The sequence below is a fragment of the Hakea prostrata genome, chromosome 6 (genome assembly GCF_041222555.1).
Source record: "Hakea prostrata isolate BN-2017 chromosome 6, UWA_Hpros_2, whole genome shotgun sequence".
Classification (NCBI taxonomy): domain Eukaryota; kingdom Viridiplantae; phylum Streptophyta; class Magnoliopsida; order Proteales; family Proteaceae; genus Hakea; species Hakea prostrata.
The window spans coordinates 19062722-19078365 of NC_142605.1; the positions used below are offsets into that span (position 1 = coordinate 19062722).

Consider the following 15644-nt stretch of genomic DNA (forward strand, 5'->3'; position numbering starts at 1 on the left):
ACTAGTTGGCTACACCGACGGTGATGATGGGGGAGACCTAGATACAAGAAAAAGTACTTTAGGGTATGTATTTCTTATTGGATTTGCAGAAGTTTCATGGTCATCAAAGAAGCAATCAACTGTGGCGCTTTCATCATGTGAAGCAGAATATATTGCAGCAACATCATGTAGGTGCCAAGCAATATGGTTGAGAAATCTTATGCAAGAGATGCATCATCCAGAAAAGGATCCTACAACCACATTTTGGGTTCAACTATAGTGACTGGGAACCTCAAAATGATCCCTTCTTCCTAAATGACACTCTTGGTTTGTGTTTTAACTCAAATATTAATTGGGTTTTGTTCATGATAATTACTCCAAGAATCATCTTTGATTATTGTTTAATTTTATATAGTGTTCAAATACGATCTACCAAACGGCACTGAATGCACGGTGTCTTCCGCTGAAAGATTGGGGGAGTTAACGGACATGCAACTTTGACCAGAGCAAGCATGGTTGGGAACGTGACGGCCGGAGCTGGGGAGGGCTTAAAGTTTGTGATCCAGAAAAAGAAGCATCACCATTTTGCTTGTGGTGTTGGAAATGGATTCCTTTGTGATGTCGGTAAAATGAAGTTTCCCTTCTTCCCCTTTATATAATAGAATTCATGGTTGGTCCAAGCTTGCTCATTTGTCTATGGAGATTAAAGCTTCAGGCTTGGCCAGAGAAGATGCTCTACTGTTCTATTCCTTTTCTGTCTCTAATTATCTCTTAGTGTGTTTTCTCTTTCCTGTTTTTGGGTGAATCTTAATGTATTTCTCTTGTTCCTATTTTTTTTTCCTTGCGTAGAAGGTAGTTTGTATTAAATAAAACAAAGCAAAATAAAAAAATTAGAATCAGTTGTTGGTCTTATAATTTGTGTCCTCCCTTGTAATCCGGTTTACTCTTTTTGTTTTTGGGTAATTAGGTCTTCTATTCGTCGTGGGCAAGAATGGAAACAAACTTTCATCAACCCTTGACTGAAAATCGGTCATTCTTTCGTGCCCGAAACCAAAAGGGCCTTCCTTGCTAAGAGGTCCGCTACCATATTGGAACTTTAAGGAATGTAAGTAGGAATACATTGTTCAAATTTACCAAAATGAAACTTGATATCCTAAATCAATAGATTCAAGTTCGATGGTGGTCGCTACAATATAATATGGTTTATTCTAGCATATTTTAATACCTCATTGAACAAATTGCCGTCATAAGTCATGAATTATTATTTGATTTTTATTAAAATCTATTCTATATTAAGTTTAAAAATTAGGTGAGGAGAAATCAGGATATCTTCTACTTCTTCTTTTCTTTCTTTCTTTCTTTTTTTTTTTTTTTTTTTTAAAACAAAGATACAATTACGATTTATTTTAGACTCCCAAGTTGAGGACTAAGGCTAACAAAGAAGATAACAATGCAAGCTGGTGGGAACATCAACCAAGACCTACGTAACTTAAAGACTCTAGAGCCCCTGGCAAGAATATTTGCTTGGGCATTAAGAGACCTACTAATACAACTAAATCTAACAAACGAAAGAGATTCTACAAAATGTCATGGACAATACCGTAGCTTGGCAAATCAAGAGATTGCATCTAGTTATTTAAGGCCTTCACGGTAGGAAAAAAGTCTTAGTAGCAGACCCCCAATGTAATATGAAGATCCAAAATATAAAAAAGAGCATCCTTGATCGCCTAAAGTTCTATGACAAGGGCTGAAAGACCAATACAGAACCTTCTCCTGGCGTGCTTTGATGAGGTGTTCCAAACAACATCTACAAACACACTAAAACTAATGTAATTGGGTTGTTATCCCTCCTGAGCGCACTAAAATGGTCTAAAGAAGCCTACACATTGGATCCTTCTTGGGCCAAGAAAACATCGCTAAGTGACCTATCACAGAATTTCAAAGAGTCAAATAAAGAAAACATTTTACCATTGAACATAATATTTTTACGATTAAGCCAAATAACCCAACATAAAACACTGCACAACGTGTTCACATAACCCCTCTGATTCATAGAAAATAATTTGGATTCCAAAAAATCCAACCAATTGTGCAGGGAGTTCCAAGCAAATACAAATGAATCAATCCTTAAAAGTAATGTTCTCCAGATTTCTTTAGCAAAGTCACCGAAAAACAAAGTTTGGTTAACAATTTTAACAAAAGATATAGCTTGCGATAGGTATAGAAAACACACAAGGGATTGACTACTATCTCTTTCAAACAGTGCTTTTAGAGTTGCAATACCCTCATAAGTAGCGATGTTTGAGCTAAACAGGGGATACTTGATTGCCAATTAAGGAAATTTTGGACTAAATAATATGCAGATTGAACATGAAATTAACCAGTAGTTGATTCCATCCAAACCCATAGTCCTCAACCTCCAAATTTGTTATCGAGATTCAAAGAATGGTTGTTTTCTCATCAGGGGTGAATAAGGAATCTAATAAGTAAGATTTCCAACATTTGCATCTCCAGTCAATTAGATCACCTACAAGAAGTGGCCCCATTGCAATAGGAGGTTTTAAAGGATATGGAGACAAAGGAGGTGGTATTCAAGGGTCCCCATAAATTCTAGTTGTAAGGCCACTACCTATACCCTTTAAAATTCTATTACTAAGGACATCTCTCTCGACAAGAATGCTCTTCTAACCACACAACGCCCTCTTTGGAACCTAGGCATCTAAGAAATCGGTATCTTTAAAGCATTTCCAATTTAGGGTTTTTGCCCAAAGGGTTTTTGGCTGAATGAGACCCTTTCATCCTTGTTTCGCCAACACGGCTTTGTTAAAAGAATGGAAATCCCTAAACCCGATACCCCTTGCTTCTTTGAGCAATATAATATATCCCACATTATCCAATTGATTCCAGAATTCCCATTGTTTTTCCACTGAACCTCCTAATCAATCTGGTTAAGTTGTTGCTCATTTCTTATGGAAGGAGAAAGTTAGACATTGTGTATGTGGGTAGAGTAGATGCAAATGCCTTTATAAGAATTTCTTTCCCTGCTTTAGAAAGTAATTTTTCTTTTCAACCCTCAAGTTTTAATTGAAGTCTGTCATACACGTATGAGAACACTTGACTCATTGATTTTCCAATACTTGATGGAAAACCAAGATAGATCCCACGTGATGAAACTTCTTTAATTTATTTCAAGGGTTTGAGAAATTTGTCTCCTGATTTGGTTTGGGAACTTTCTTACTAAATGTGATGGAGAATTTAGAGATGATTGATCTGCAAAAAAATGATGATTGATCTCTAGGGATGATCACCTACTTTGATGCCAGAAAGATGAGGTATCCGAAAGGCTGAAGACAATCTCCAAGAGGACTTTGTGACAAAGAATGGAGATATAAGGGATCAACAGACACCCTTGCCTTAGCCCTCTAAAAGGTGTCATCTTGCTTGTTAGCTGCATGTTGATCTTAATGTGATGACTTGTGGAGAGGAAATGCAATATCCAATAGATCCATTTTCCGTCGAATTCCAAGCATACCCAAAGTATCTCCAATGAAGCACCTTTCCATTTTATCATATGCTTTGCACAAATCAAGTTTTATTGCCATACAACTTTCAAATTGGATTGTTTCATGAAGTAGAGGCATTAGGGGACTAGGTATATTGTCCGAAATAGATCTCCCAAGAACGAAAACACTTTGAGTCTCTTTGGTGATTGATTTGAGCAAAGGTTTTAACTTGTTAGTAAAGAATTTTGCAATAATTTTGTAGGGAGACGTGGGAAATCACGAGTCCATCTATATGCTATGTTCAATCCTTGATTCTTTTCGCTACTTTCAGAATGCTATACCAATTAAAGCTTTCAAAACAAACCCTCATCCCGAAGGGTGATGTGGAAAATAATTTTGGTAATTTTGCTGACTTCTTGGCTGATTTGTTTGATTTCTCCCTTCCAAATGCTCTAAGTGGCATGGGTTAATAAATATAAGAAAATAAATAAAAGCTGTACTGAAAAAGTTGTATCAAATTAATTAGTTGTAAGATGTGCTAGCTTTGTTTTGCGTGAAATACTCGAGTCCATCCAATATACAGGTGGAAGTCAGGTTAATAGGTTAAAGCATTAGCTGAATGCCTGAATATAGTTTCAGGTTAATGGGCTAAAGCATTAGTTGAATATGGTTTCTCTCTGTTTACATCTCATGGATGGTATGAGATTGACCCTAGTGATACAAATGTCATTGTTAGACAGTTTCAATGTCTAACACTCTTAACCTTTTTAGTCCTGTTGTTTTATATTCTATATAAGATAATGAAAACCCATCTAAATTCTCACACTGATACACAAAAAGACTCCCTAAACTTGTCTGTAGAGTTTGAATTGAGAAGAAGATGGATTCGATTAGAAGCAGCCTGGTTACATCGTCTTTATGCTGGTGGTTGCTGCCTCCATGATGGTGGTGAGCAGTCATACTCCAAAAACAATTGTCGTAGGAGGTTCCCAAGGCTGGCATTTTGGGTTCAACTATAGTAGTGTTGGGCACGTCAAAATGATCCCTTCTTCCTAAATGATACTCTTGGTTTGTGTTTTAACTCATATATTAATTGGGTTTTGTTCATGATAATTACTCTAAGAATCATCTTTGATTATTGTTTAATTTTATACAGTGTTCAAATACGATCTACCAAACGGCACCAGAATGCACAATGTCTTCCTGCTGAAAGATTGGGGGAGTTATCAGACATGCAACCTGACCGGAGCAACCATGGTTGGGAACTTGACGGCCGGAGCTGGGGAGGGCTTAAAGTTTGTGATCCAGGAAAAGAAGCATCACCATTTTGCTTGTGGTGTTGGAAATGGATTCCATTGTGATGTCGGTAAAATGAAGTTTACCTTCTTCCCCTTTATATAATAGAATTCAGGGTTGGTCCAAGCTTGCTCATTTGTCTATGGAGATTGAAGCTTCAGGCTTGGCAAGAGAAGATGCTCTGCTGTTCTATTCCTTTTCTGTCCGTAATTATCTCTTAGTGTGTTTTCTCTTTCCTGTTTTTTGGGTGAATTTTAATGTATTTCTCTTGTTACTATTTTTTTTTCTTCGCGTAGAAGGTAGTTTGTATTAAATGAAAAAGGGAAAAATAAAAAAATTACAATCAGTTGTTGGCCTTATAATTTGTGTCCCCCCTTGTAATCTGGTTTACTCTTTTTGTTTTTGGGTAATTGGGTCTTCTATTCGTTGCGGGCAACATTGAAAGATGAACATAATTCCATCAATCCCTGATTGAAAATCGGTCATTCTTTCAAGCCCGAAACCAGAAGGGCCTTCCTTGCTAAGAGGTCTACTACCAAATTGGAACTCTTAGGAATGTAAGCAGGAATACATTGTTCAAATTTACCAAAAAGAAACTTGATATCGAAAATCAATAGATTCAAGTTCGATGGTGGTCGCTACAATATAATCCGGTTTATTCTAGCATATTTTAATACCTCATTGAACAAATTACCGTCTCAAGTCATGAATATTATTAGATTTTTATTAAAATCTATTCAATATTATGTTTAAAAATTAGGTGAAGAGAATTCGGCATATCTTCTTCTTCTTCTTCTTTTCTTTCTTTCTTTTTATTTCTTATAACAAAGATACAATTATGAATTATTTTAGACTCCCAAGTTGAGGGCTAAGGCTAACAAAGAAGAGTTACAATGCAAGATGGTGGGAACATCGACCAAGACCTACGTAACTTAGAGACTCTAGAGCCCTTGGCAGGAAAATTTGTTTGGGCATTAAGAGACCTTCTAATATAGCAAAATCTAACAAAAGAAAGAGATTCTACAAAATGTCATGGACAATGCCGTAGCTTGGCCAATCAAGAGATTGCATCTAGTTATTTAAGGCCTTCACGGCAGGAAAACAGTCTTAGTAGCAGACCCCCAATGTAATATGAAGATCCAAAATATAAAAAAGAGCATCCTTGATCGCCTAAAGTTCTATGACAAGGGCTGAAAGACCAATACAGAACCTTCTCCCGGCGTGCTTTGATGAGGTGTTCCAAACAACATCTACAAACACACTAAAACTAATGTAATTGGGCAGTTATTCCTCCTGAGTGCACTAAAATGTTCTAAAAAGCCTACACATTGGATCCTTCTTGGGCCAAGAAAACATCGCTAAGTGACCTATCACAGAATTTCAAAGAGTCAAATAAAGAAAACATTTTACCATTGAACATAATATTTTTACGATTAAGCCAAATAACCCAACATAAAACACTGCACAACGTGTTCACATAACCCCTCTGATTCATAGAAAATAATTTGGTTTCCAAAAAATCCAACCAATTGTGCGGGGAGTTCCAAGCAAATACAAATGAATCAATCCTTAAAAGTAATGTTCTCCAGATTTTTTAGCAAAGTCATCGAAAAACAAAGTTTGGTTAACAATTTCAACCAAAGATATACCTTGCGATAGGTATAGAAAACACACAAGGGATTGACTACTATCTCTTTCAAACAGTGCTTTTAGAGTTGAAATACCCTCATAAGTAGCTCTCCACAGAAATATTTGATCTTGGATAGTGTATTAATGTTCCACACCTACCCCAATTGATGTTTGAGCTAAACGGGGGATACTTGATTGCCAATTAAGGAAAATTTTGACTAAATAATATGCAGATTTAACTTGAAATTAACCAGTAGTTGATTCCATCCAAACCCATAGTCCTCAACCTCCAAATTTGTTATCGAGATTGAAAGAATGGTTGTTTTCTCATCGGGGGTGAATAAGGAATCTAACAAGTAAGATTTCCAACATTTGCATCTCCAGTCAATTAGATCACCTACAAGAAGTGGCCCCATTGCAATAGGAGGTTTTAAAGGATATGGAGACAAAGGAGGTGGTATTCAAGGGTCCCCATAAATTCTAGTTGTAAGGCCACTACCTATACCCTTTAAAATTCTATTACTAAGGACATCTCTCTCGACAAGAATGCCCTTCCAACCCCACAAGGCCCTCTTTGGAACCTAGGCATCTAAGAAATGGGTATCTTTAAAGCATTTCCAAGTTAGGGTTTTAGCCCAAAGGGTTTTTGGTTGAATTAGCAACTTTCATCCTTGTTTCGCCAACACGGCTTTGTTAAAAGAATGGAAATCCCTGAACCCGATACCCCTTGCTTCTTTGAGCAATATAATTTATCCCACTTTATCCAATTGATTCCAGAATTCCCATTGTTTTCCTCCATTGAACCTCCTAATCAATATGGTTAAGTTGTTGCTCATTTCTTTATGGAAGGAGAAACTTAGACATTGTGTATGTGGGTAGAGTAGATGCAAATGCCTTTATAAGAATTTCTTTCCTCGCTTAAGAAAGTACTTTTTCTTTTCAACCCTCAAGTTTTAATTGAAGTCTGTCATACACGTATGAGAATACTTGACTCATTGATTTTCCAATACTTGATGGAAAACCAAGATAGATCCCAAGTGATGAAACTTCTTTAATTTATTTCAGGGGTTTGAGAAATTTGTCTCCTGATTTGGTTTGGGAACTTTCTTACTAAACGTGATGGAGAATTTAGAGATGATTGATCTGCAAAAAAATGATGATTGATCTCTAGGGATGATCACCTACTTTGATGCCAGAAAGATGAGGTATCCGAAAGGCTGAAGACAATCTCCAAGAGGACTTTGTGACAAAAAATGGAGATATAAGGGATCAACAAACACCCTTGCCTTAGCCCTCTAAAAGGTGTCATCTTGCTTGTTAGCTGCATGTTGATCTTAATGTGATATTCGACTGTGGAGAGCCAATGCAATATCCAATAGATCCATTTTCCGTCGAATTCAAGCATACCCAAAGTATCTCCAATGAAGCACCTTTCCATTTTATCATATGCTTTGCACAAGTCAAGTTTTATTGCCATACAACTTTCAAATTGGATTGTTTCATGAAGTAGAGGCATTAGGGGACTAGGTATATTGTCCGAAATAGATCTCCCAAGAACGAAAACACTTTGAGTCTCTTTGGTGATTGATTTGAGCAAAGGTTTTAACTTGTAATTTTGTAGGGAGACATGGGAAATCACGAGTCCATCTATATGCTATGTTCAATCCTTGATTCTTTTCGCTACTTTCAGAATGCTATACCAATTAAAGCTTTCAAAACAAACCCTCATCCCGAAGGGTGATGTGGAAAATAATTTTTGTAATTTTGCTGACTTCTTGGCTGATTTGTTTGATTTCTCCCTTCCAAATGCTCTAAGTGGCATGGGTTAATAAATATAAGAAAATAAATAAAAGCTGTACTGAAAGAGTTGTATCAAATTAATTAGTTGTAAGATGTGTTAGCTTTGTTTTGCGTGAAATACTCGAGTCCATCCACTATACGAGGTGGAAGTCGGGTTAATAGGTTAAAGCATTAGCTGAATGCTGAATATAGTTTCGGGTTAATGGGTTAAAGCGTTAGTTGAATATGGTTTCTCTCTATTTACATCTCATGGATGGTATGAGATTGACCCTAGTGATACAAATGTCATTGTTAGACAGTTTCAATGTCTAACACTCTTAACCTTTTTAGTCCTGTTGTTTTATATTCTATATAAGATAATGAAAACCCATCTAAATTCTCACACTGATACACAAAAAGACTCCCTAAACTTGTCTCGTAGAGTTTGAATTGAGAAGAAGATGGATTCGATTAGAAGAAGAGCCTGGTTACATCGTCTTTATGCTGGTGGTTGCTGCCTCCATGATGGTGGTGAGCAGTCATACTCCAAAAACAATTGTCGTAGGAGGTTCCCAAGGCTGGCATTTTGGGTTCAACTATAGTGATTTGGGCACGTCAAAATGATCCCTTCTTCCTAAATGACACTCTTGGTTTGTGTTTTAACTCATATATTAATTGGGTTTTGTTCATGATAATTACTCTAAGAATCATCTTTGATTATTGTTTAATTTTATACAGTGTTCAAATACGATCTACCAAACGGCACCGAGAGTGCACAATGTCTTCCTGCTGAAAGATTGGGGGAGTTATCAGACATGCAACGTGACCGGAGCAACCATGGTTGGGAACGTGACGGCCGGAGCTGGGGAGGGCTTAAAGTTTGTGATCCAGGAAAAGAAGCATCACCATTTTGCTTGTGGTGTTGGAAATGGATTCCATTGTGATGTCGGTAAAATGAAGTTTACCTTCTTCCCCTTTATATAATAGAATTCAGGGTTGGTCCAAGCTTGCTCATTTGTCTATGGAGATTGAAGCTTCAGGCTTGGCCAGAGAAGATGCTCTCTTTGTTCTATTCCTTTTCTGTCCGTAATTATCTCTTAGTGTGTTTTCTCTTTCCTGTTTTTCGGGTGAATTTTAATGTATTTCTCTTGTTACTATTTTTTTTCTTCGCGTAGAAGGTAGTTTGTATTAAATAAAAAAGAGAAAAATAAAAAAATTACAATTAGTTGTTGGCCTTATAATTTGTGTCCCCCCTCGTAATCTGGTGTACTCTTTTTGTTTTTGGGTAATTGGGTCTTCTATTCGTTGCGGGCGACATTGAAAGATGAACATAATTCCATCAATCCCTGACTGAAAATCGGTCATTCTTTCGGGCCCGAAACCAAAAGGGCCTTCCTTGCTAAGAGGTCTGCTACCATATTGGAACTCTTAGGAATGTAAGCAGGAATACATTGTTCAAATTTACCAAAAAGAAACTTGATATCGAAAATCAATAGATTCAAGTTCGATGGTGGTCGCTACAATATAATCCGGTTTATTCTAGCATATTTTAATACCTCATTGAACAAATTACCGTCTCAAGTCATGAATATTATTAGATTTTTATTAAAATCTATTCAATATTATGTTTAAAAATTAGGCGAAGAGAATTCGGCATATCTTCTTCTTCTTCTTCTTCTTTTCTTTCTTTCTTTTTATTTTTTATAACAAAGATACAATTATGAATTATATTAGACTCCCAAGTTGAGGGCTAAGGCTAACAAAGAAGAGTTACAATGCAAGCTGGTGGGAACATCGACCAAGACCTACGTAACTTAGAGACTCTAGAGCCCCTGGCAGGAAAATTTGCTTGGGCATTAAGAGACCTTCTAATATAGCAAAATCTAACAAAAGAAAGAGATTCTACAAAATGTCATGGACAATGCCGTAGCTTGGCCAATCAAGAGATTGCATCTAGTTATTTAAGGCCTTCACGGCAGGAAAACAGTCTTAGTAGCAGACCCCCAATGTAATATGAAGATCCAAAATATAAAAAAGAGCATCCTTGATCGCCTAAAGTTCTATGACAAGGGCTGAAAGACCAATACAGAACCTTCTCCCGGCGTGCTTTGATGAGGTGTTCCAAACAACATCTACAAACACACTAAAACTAATGTAATTGGGCAGTTATTCCTCCTGAGTGCACTAAAATGTTCTAAAGAAGCCTACACATTGGATCCTTCTTGGGCCAAGAAAACATCGCTAAGTGACCTATCACGGAATTCCAAAGAGTCAAATAAAGAAAACATTTTACCATTGAACATAATATTTTTACGATTAAGCCAAATAACCCAACATAAAACACTGCACAACGTGTTCACATAACCCCTCTGATTCATAGAAAATAATTTGGTTTCCAAAAAATCCAACCAAATGTGCAGGGAGTTCCAAGCAAATACAAATGAATCAATCCTTAAAAGTAATGTTCTCCAGATTTTTTTAGCAAAGTCATCGAAAAACAAAGTTTGGTTAACAATTTCAACCAAAGATATACCTTGCGATAGGTATAGAAAACACACAGGGGATTGACTACCATCTCTTTCAAACAGTGCTTTTAGAGTTGAAATACCCTCATAAGTAGCTCTCCACAGGAAATATTTGATCTTGGATAATGTATTAATGTTCCACAGCCTACCCCAATTGATGTTTGAGCTAAACAGGGGATACTTGATAGCCAATTAAGGAAAATTTTGACTAAATAATATGCAGATTTAACTTGAAATTAACCAGTAGTTGATTCCATCCAAACCCATAGTCCTCAACCTCCAAATTTGTTATCGAGATTGAAAGAATGGTTGTTTTCTCATCGAGGGGTGAATAAGGAATCTAACAAGTAAGATTTCCAACATTTGCATCTCCAGTCAATTAGATCACCTACAAGAAGTGGCCCCATTGCAATAGGAGGTTTTAAAGGATATGGAGACAAAGGAGGTGGTATTCAAGGGTCCCCATAAATTCTAGTTGTAAGGCCACTACCTATACCCTTTAAAATTCTATTACTAAGGACATCTCTCTCGACAAGAATGCCCTTCCAACCCCACAAGGCCCTCTTTGGAACCTAGGCATCTAAGAAATGGGTATCTTTAAAGCATTTCCAAGTTAGGGTTTTAGCCCAAAGGGTTTTTGGTTGAATTAGCAACTTTCATCCTTGTTTCGCCAACACGGCTTTGTTAAAAGAATGGAAATCCCTGAACCCGATACCCCTTGCTTCTTTGAGCAATATAATTTATCCCACTTTATCCAATTGATTCCAGAATTCCCATTGTTTTTCCACTGAACCTCCTAATCAATCTGGTTAAGTTGTTGCTCATTTCTTTTGGAAGGAGAAAGTTAGACATTGTGTATGTGGGTAGAGTAGATGCAAATGCCTTTATAAGAATTTCTTTCCTCGCTTAAGAAAGTACTTTTTCTTTTCAACCCTCAAGTTTTAATTGAAGTCTGTCATACACGTATGAGAATACTTGACTCATTGATTTTCCAATACTTGATGGAAAACCAAGATAGATCCCAAGTGATGAAACTTCTTTAATTTATTTCCAGGGTTTGAGAAATTTGTCTCCTGATTTGGTTTGGGAACTTTCTTACTAAACGTGATGGAGAATTTAGAGATGATTGATCTGCAAAAAAATGATGATTGATCTCTAAGGATGATCACCTACTTTGATGCAAGAAAGATGAGGTATCCGAAAGGCTGAAGACAATCTCCAAGAGGACTTTGTGACAAAGAATGGAGATATAAGGGATCAACAGACACCCTTGCTTTAGCCCTCTAAAAGGTGTCATCTTGCTTGTTAGCTGCATGTTGATCTTAATGTGATATTCGACTGTGGAGAGCCAATGCAATATCCAATAGATCCATTTTCCGTCGAATTCAAGCATACCCAAAGTATCTCCAATGAAGCACCTTTCCATTTTATCATATGCTTTGCACAAGTCAAGTTTTATTGCCATACAACTTTCAAATTGGATTGTTTCAAGAAGTAGAGGCATTAGGGGAGTAGGTATATTGTCCGAAATAGATCTCCCGAGAACGAAAACACTTTGAGTCTCTTTGGTGATTGATTTGAGCAAAGGTTTTAACTTGTTAGTAAAGAATTTTGCAATAATTTTGTAGGGAGACGTGGGAAATCACGAGTCCATCTATATGCTATGTTCAATCCTTGATTCTTTTCGCTACTTTCAGAATGCTATACCAATTAAAGCTTTCAAAACAAACCCTCATCCCGAAGGGTGATGTGGAAAATAATTTTTGTAATTTTGCTGACTTCTTGGCTGATTTGTTTGATTTCTCCCTTCCAAATGCTCTAAGTGGCATGGGTTAATAAATATAAGAAAATAAATAAAAGCTGTACTGAAAGAGTTGTATCAAATTAATTAGTTGTAAGATGTGTTAGCTTTGTTTTGCGTGAAATACTCGAGTCCATCCACTATACAGGTGGAAGTCAGGTTAATAGGTTAAAGCATTAGCTGAATGCCTGAATATAGTTTCAGGTTAATGGGTTAAAGCGTTAGTTGAATATGGTTTCTCTCTATTTACATCTCATGGATGGTATGAGATTGACCCTAGTGATACAAATGTCATTGTTAGACAGTTTCAATGTCTAACACTCTTAACCTTTTTAGTCCTGTTGTTTTATATTCTATATAAGATAATGAAAACCCATCTAAATTCTCACACTGATACACAAAAAGACTCCCTAAACTTGTCTGTAGAGTTTGAATTGAGAAGAAGATGGATTCGATTAGAAGCAGACCTGGTTACATCGTCTTTATGCTGGTGGTTGCTGCCTCCATGATGGTGGTGAGCAGTCATACTCCAAAAACAATTGTCGTAGGAGGTTCCCAAGGCTGGCATTTTGGGTTCAACTATAGTGACTGGGCACGTCAAAATGATCCCTTCTTCCTAAATGACACTCTTGGTTTGTGTTTTAACTCATATATTAATTGGGTTTTGTTCATGATAATTACTCTAAGAATCATCTTTGATTATTGTTTAATTTTATACAGTGTTCAAATACGATCTACCAAACGGCACCAGAGTGCACAATGTCTTCTCTTTGAAAGATTGGGGGAGTTATCAGACATGCAACCTGACCGGAGCAACCATGGTTGGGAACTTGACGGCCGGAGCTGGGGAGGGCTTAAAGTTTGTGATCCAGGAAAAGAAGCATCACCATTTTGCTTGTGGTGTTGGAAATGGATTCCATTGTGATGTCGGTAAAATGAAGTTTACCTTCTTCCCCTTTATATAATAGAATTCAGGGTTGGTCCAAGCTTGCTCATTTGTCTATGGAGATTGAAGCTTCAGGCTTGGCTAGAGAAGATGCTCTGTTGTTCTATTCCTTTTCTGTCCGTAATTATCTCTTAGTGTGTTTTCTCTTTCCTGTTTTTTGGGTGAATTTTAATGTATTTCTCTTGTTACTATTTTTTTTTCTTCGCGTAGAAGGTAGTTTGTATTAAATAAAAAAGGGAAAAATAAAAAAATTACAATCAGTTGTTGGCCTTATAATTTGTGTCCCCCCTTGTAATCTGGTGTACTCTTTTTGTTTTTGGGTAATTGGGTCTTCTATTCGTTGCGGGCAACATTGAAAGATGAACATAATTCCATCAATCCCTGATTGAAAATCGGTCATTCTTTCAAGCCCGAAACCAAAAGGGCCTTCCTTGCTAAGAGGTCTACTACCATATTGGAACTCTTAGGAATGTAAGCAGGAATACATTGTTCAAATTTACCAAAAAGAAACTTGATATCGAAAATCAATAGATTCAAGTTCGATGGTGGTCGCTACAATATAATCCGGTTTATTCTAGCATATTTTAATACCTCATTGAACAAATTACCGTCTCAAGTCATGAATATTATTAGATTTTTATTAAAATCTATTCAATATTATGTTTAAAAATTAGGTGAAGAGAATTCGGCATATCTTCTTCTTCTTCTTCTTTTCTTTCTTTCTTTTTATTTTTTATAACAAAGATACAATTATGAATTATATTAGACTCCCAAGTTGAGGGCTAAGGCTAACAAAGAAGAGTTACAATGCAAGCTGGTGGGAATATCGACCAAGACCTACGTAACTTAGAGACTCTAGAGCCACTGGCAGCAAAATTTGCTTGGGCATTAAGAGACCTTCTAATATAGCAAAATCTAATAAAAGAAAGAGATTCTACAAAATGTCATGGACAATGCCGTAGCTTGGCCAATCAAGAGATGGCACCTGGCCATTTAAGGCCTTCATGGCAGGAAAACAGTCTTAATAGCTGACCCCCAATGTAATATGAAGATCCAAAATATAAAAAAGAGCATCCTTGATCGCCTAAAGTTCTATGACAAGGGCTGAAAGACCAATACAGAACCTTCTCCCGGCGTGCTTTGATGAGGTGTTCCAAACAACATCTACAAACACACTAAAACTAATGTGATTGGGCAGCTATTCCTCCTGAGTGCGCTAAAATGGTCTAAAGAAGCCTACACATCAGGTCCTTCTTGGGCCTAGAAAACATCGCTAAGTAACCTATCACAGAATTTCAAAGAGTCAAATAAAGAAAACATTTTACCATTGAACATAATATTTTTACGATTAAGCCAAATAACCCAACATAAAACACTGCACAACGTGTTCACATAACCCCTCTGATTCATAGAAAATAATTTGGATTCCAAAAAATCCAACCAATTGTGCAGGGAGTTCCAAGCAAATACAAATGAATCAATCCTTAAAAGTAATGTTCTCCAGATTTGTTTAGCAAAGTCACCGAAAAACAAAGTTTGGTTAACAATTTCAACCAAAGATATACCTTGCGTTAGGTATAGAAAACACACAAGGGATTGACTACTATCTCTTTCAAACAGTGCTTTTAGAGTCGCAATACCCTCATAAGTAGCTCTCCACAGGAAATATTTGATCTTGGATAGTTTATTAATGTTCCACAGCCTACCCCAATTGATGTTTGAGCTAAACAGGGGATACTTGATTGCCAATTAAGGAAATTTTTGACTAAATAATATGCAGATTTGACTTGAAATTAACCAGTAGTTGATTCCATCCAAACCCATAGTCCTCAACCTCCAAATTTGTTATCGAGATTCAAAGAATGGTTGTTTTCTCATCAGGGGTGAATAAGGAATCTAACAAGTAAGATTTCCAACATTTGCATCTCCAGTCAATTAGATCACCTACAAGAAGTGGCCCCATTGCAATAGGAGGTTTTAAAGGATATGGAGACAAAGGAGGTGGTATTCAAGGGTCCCCATAAATTCTAGTTGTAAGGCCACTACCTATACCCTTTAAAATTCTATTACTAAGGACATCTCTCTCGACAAGAATGCTCTTCCAACCCCACAAGGCCCTCTTTGGAACCTAGGCATCTAAGAAATGGGTATCTTTAAAGCATTTCCAATTTAGGGTTTTAGCCCAA

The 15644-nt window shown here is 36.8% G+C and overlaps 1 protein-coding gene across 1 annotated transcript; it reads left to right on the top strand.

Annotated features, from left to right (window-relative positions):
- Positions 1 to 12957: 12957 nt before the first annotated feature.
- On the top strand, positions 12958 to 13477 carry LOC149012454 (stellacyanin-like). Its single transcript, XM_089157612.1, has 2 exons — positions 12958 to 13144; positions 13233 to 13477. Exons 1-2 carry the CDS (start codon positions 12958 to 12960, stop codon positions 13475 to 13477), a joined length of 432 nt encoding a protein of 143 aa, XP_089013738.1.
- Positions 13478 to 15644: the final 2167 nt, after the last annotated feature.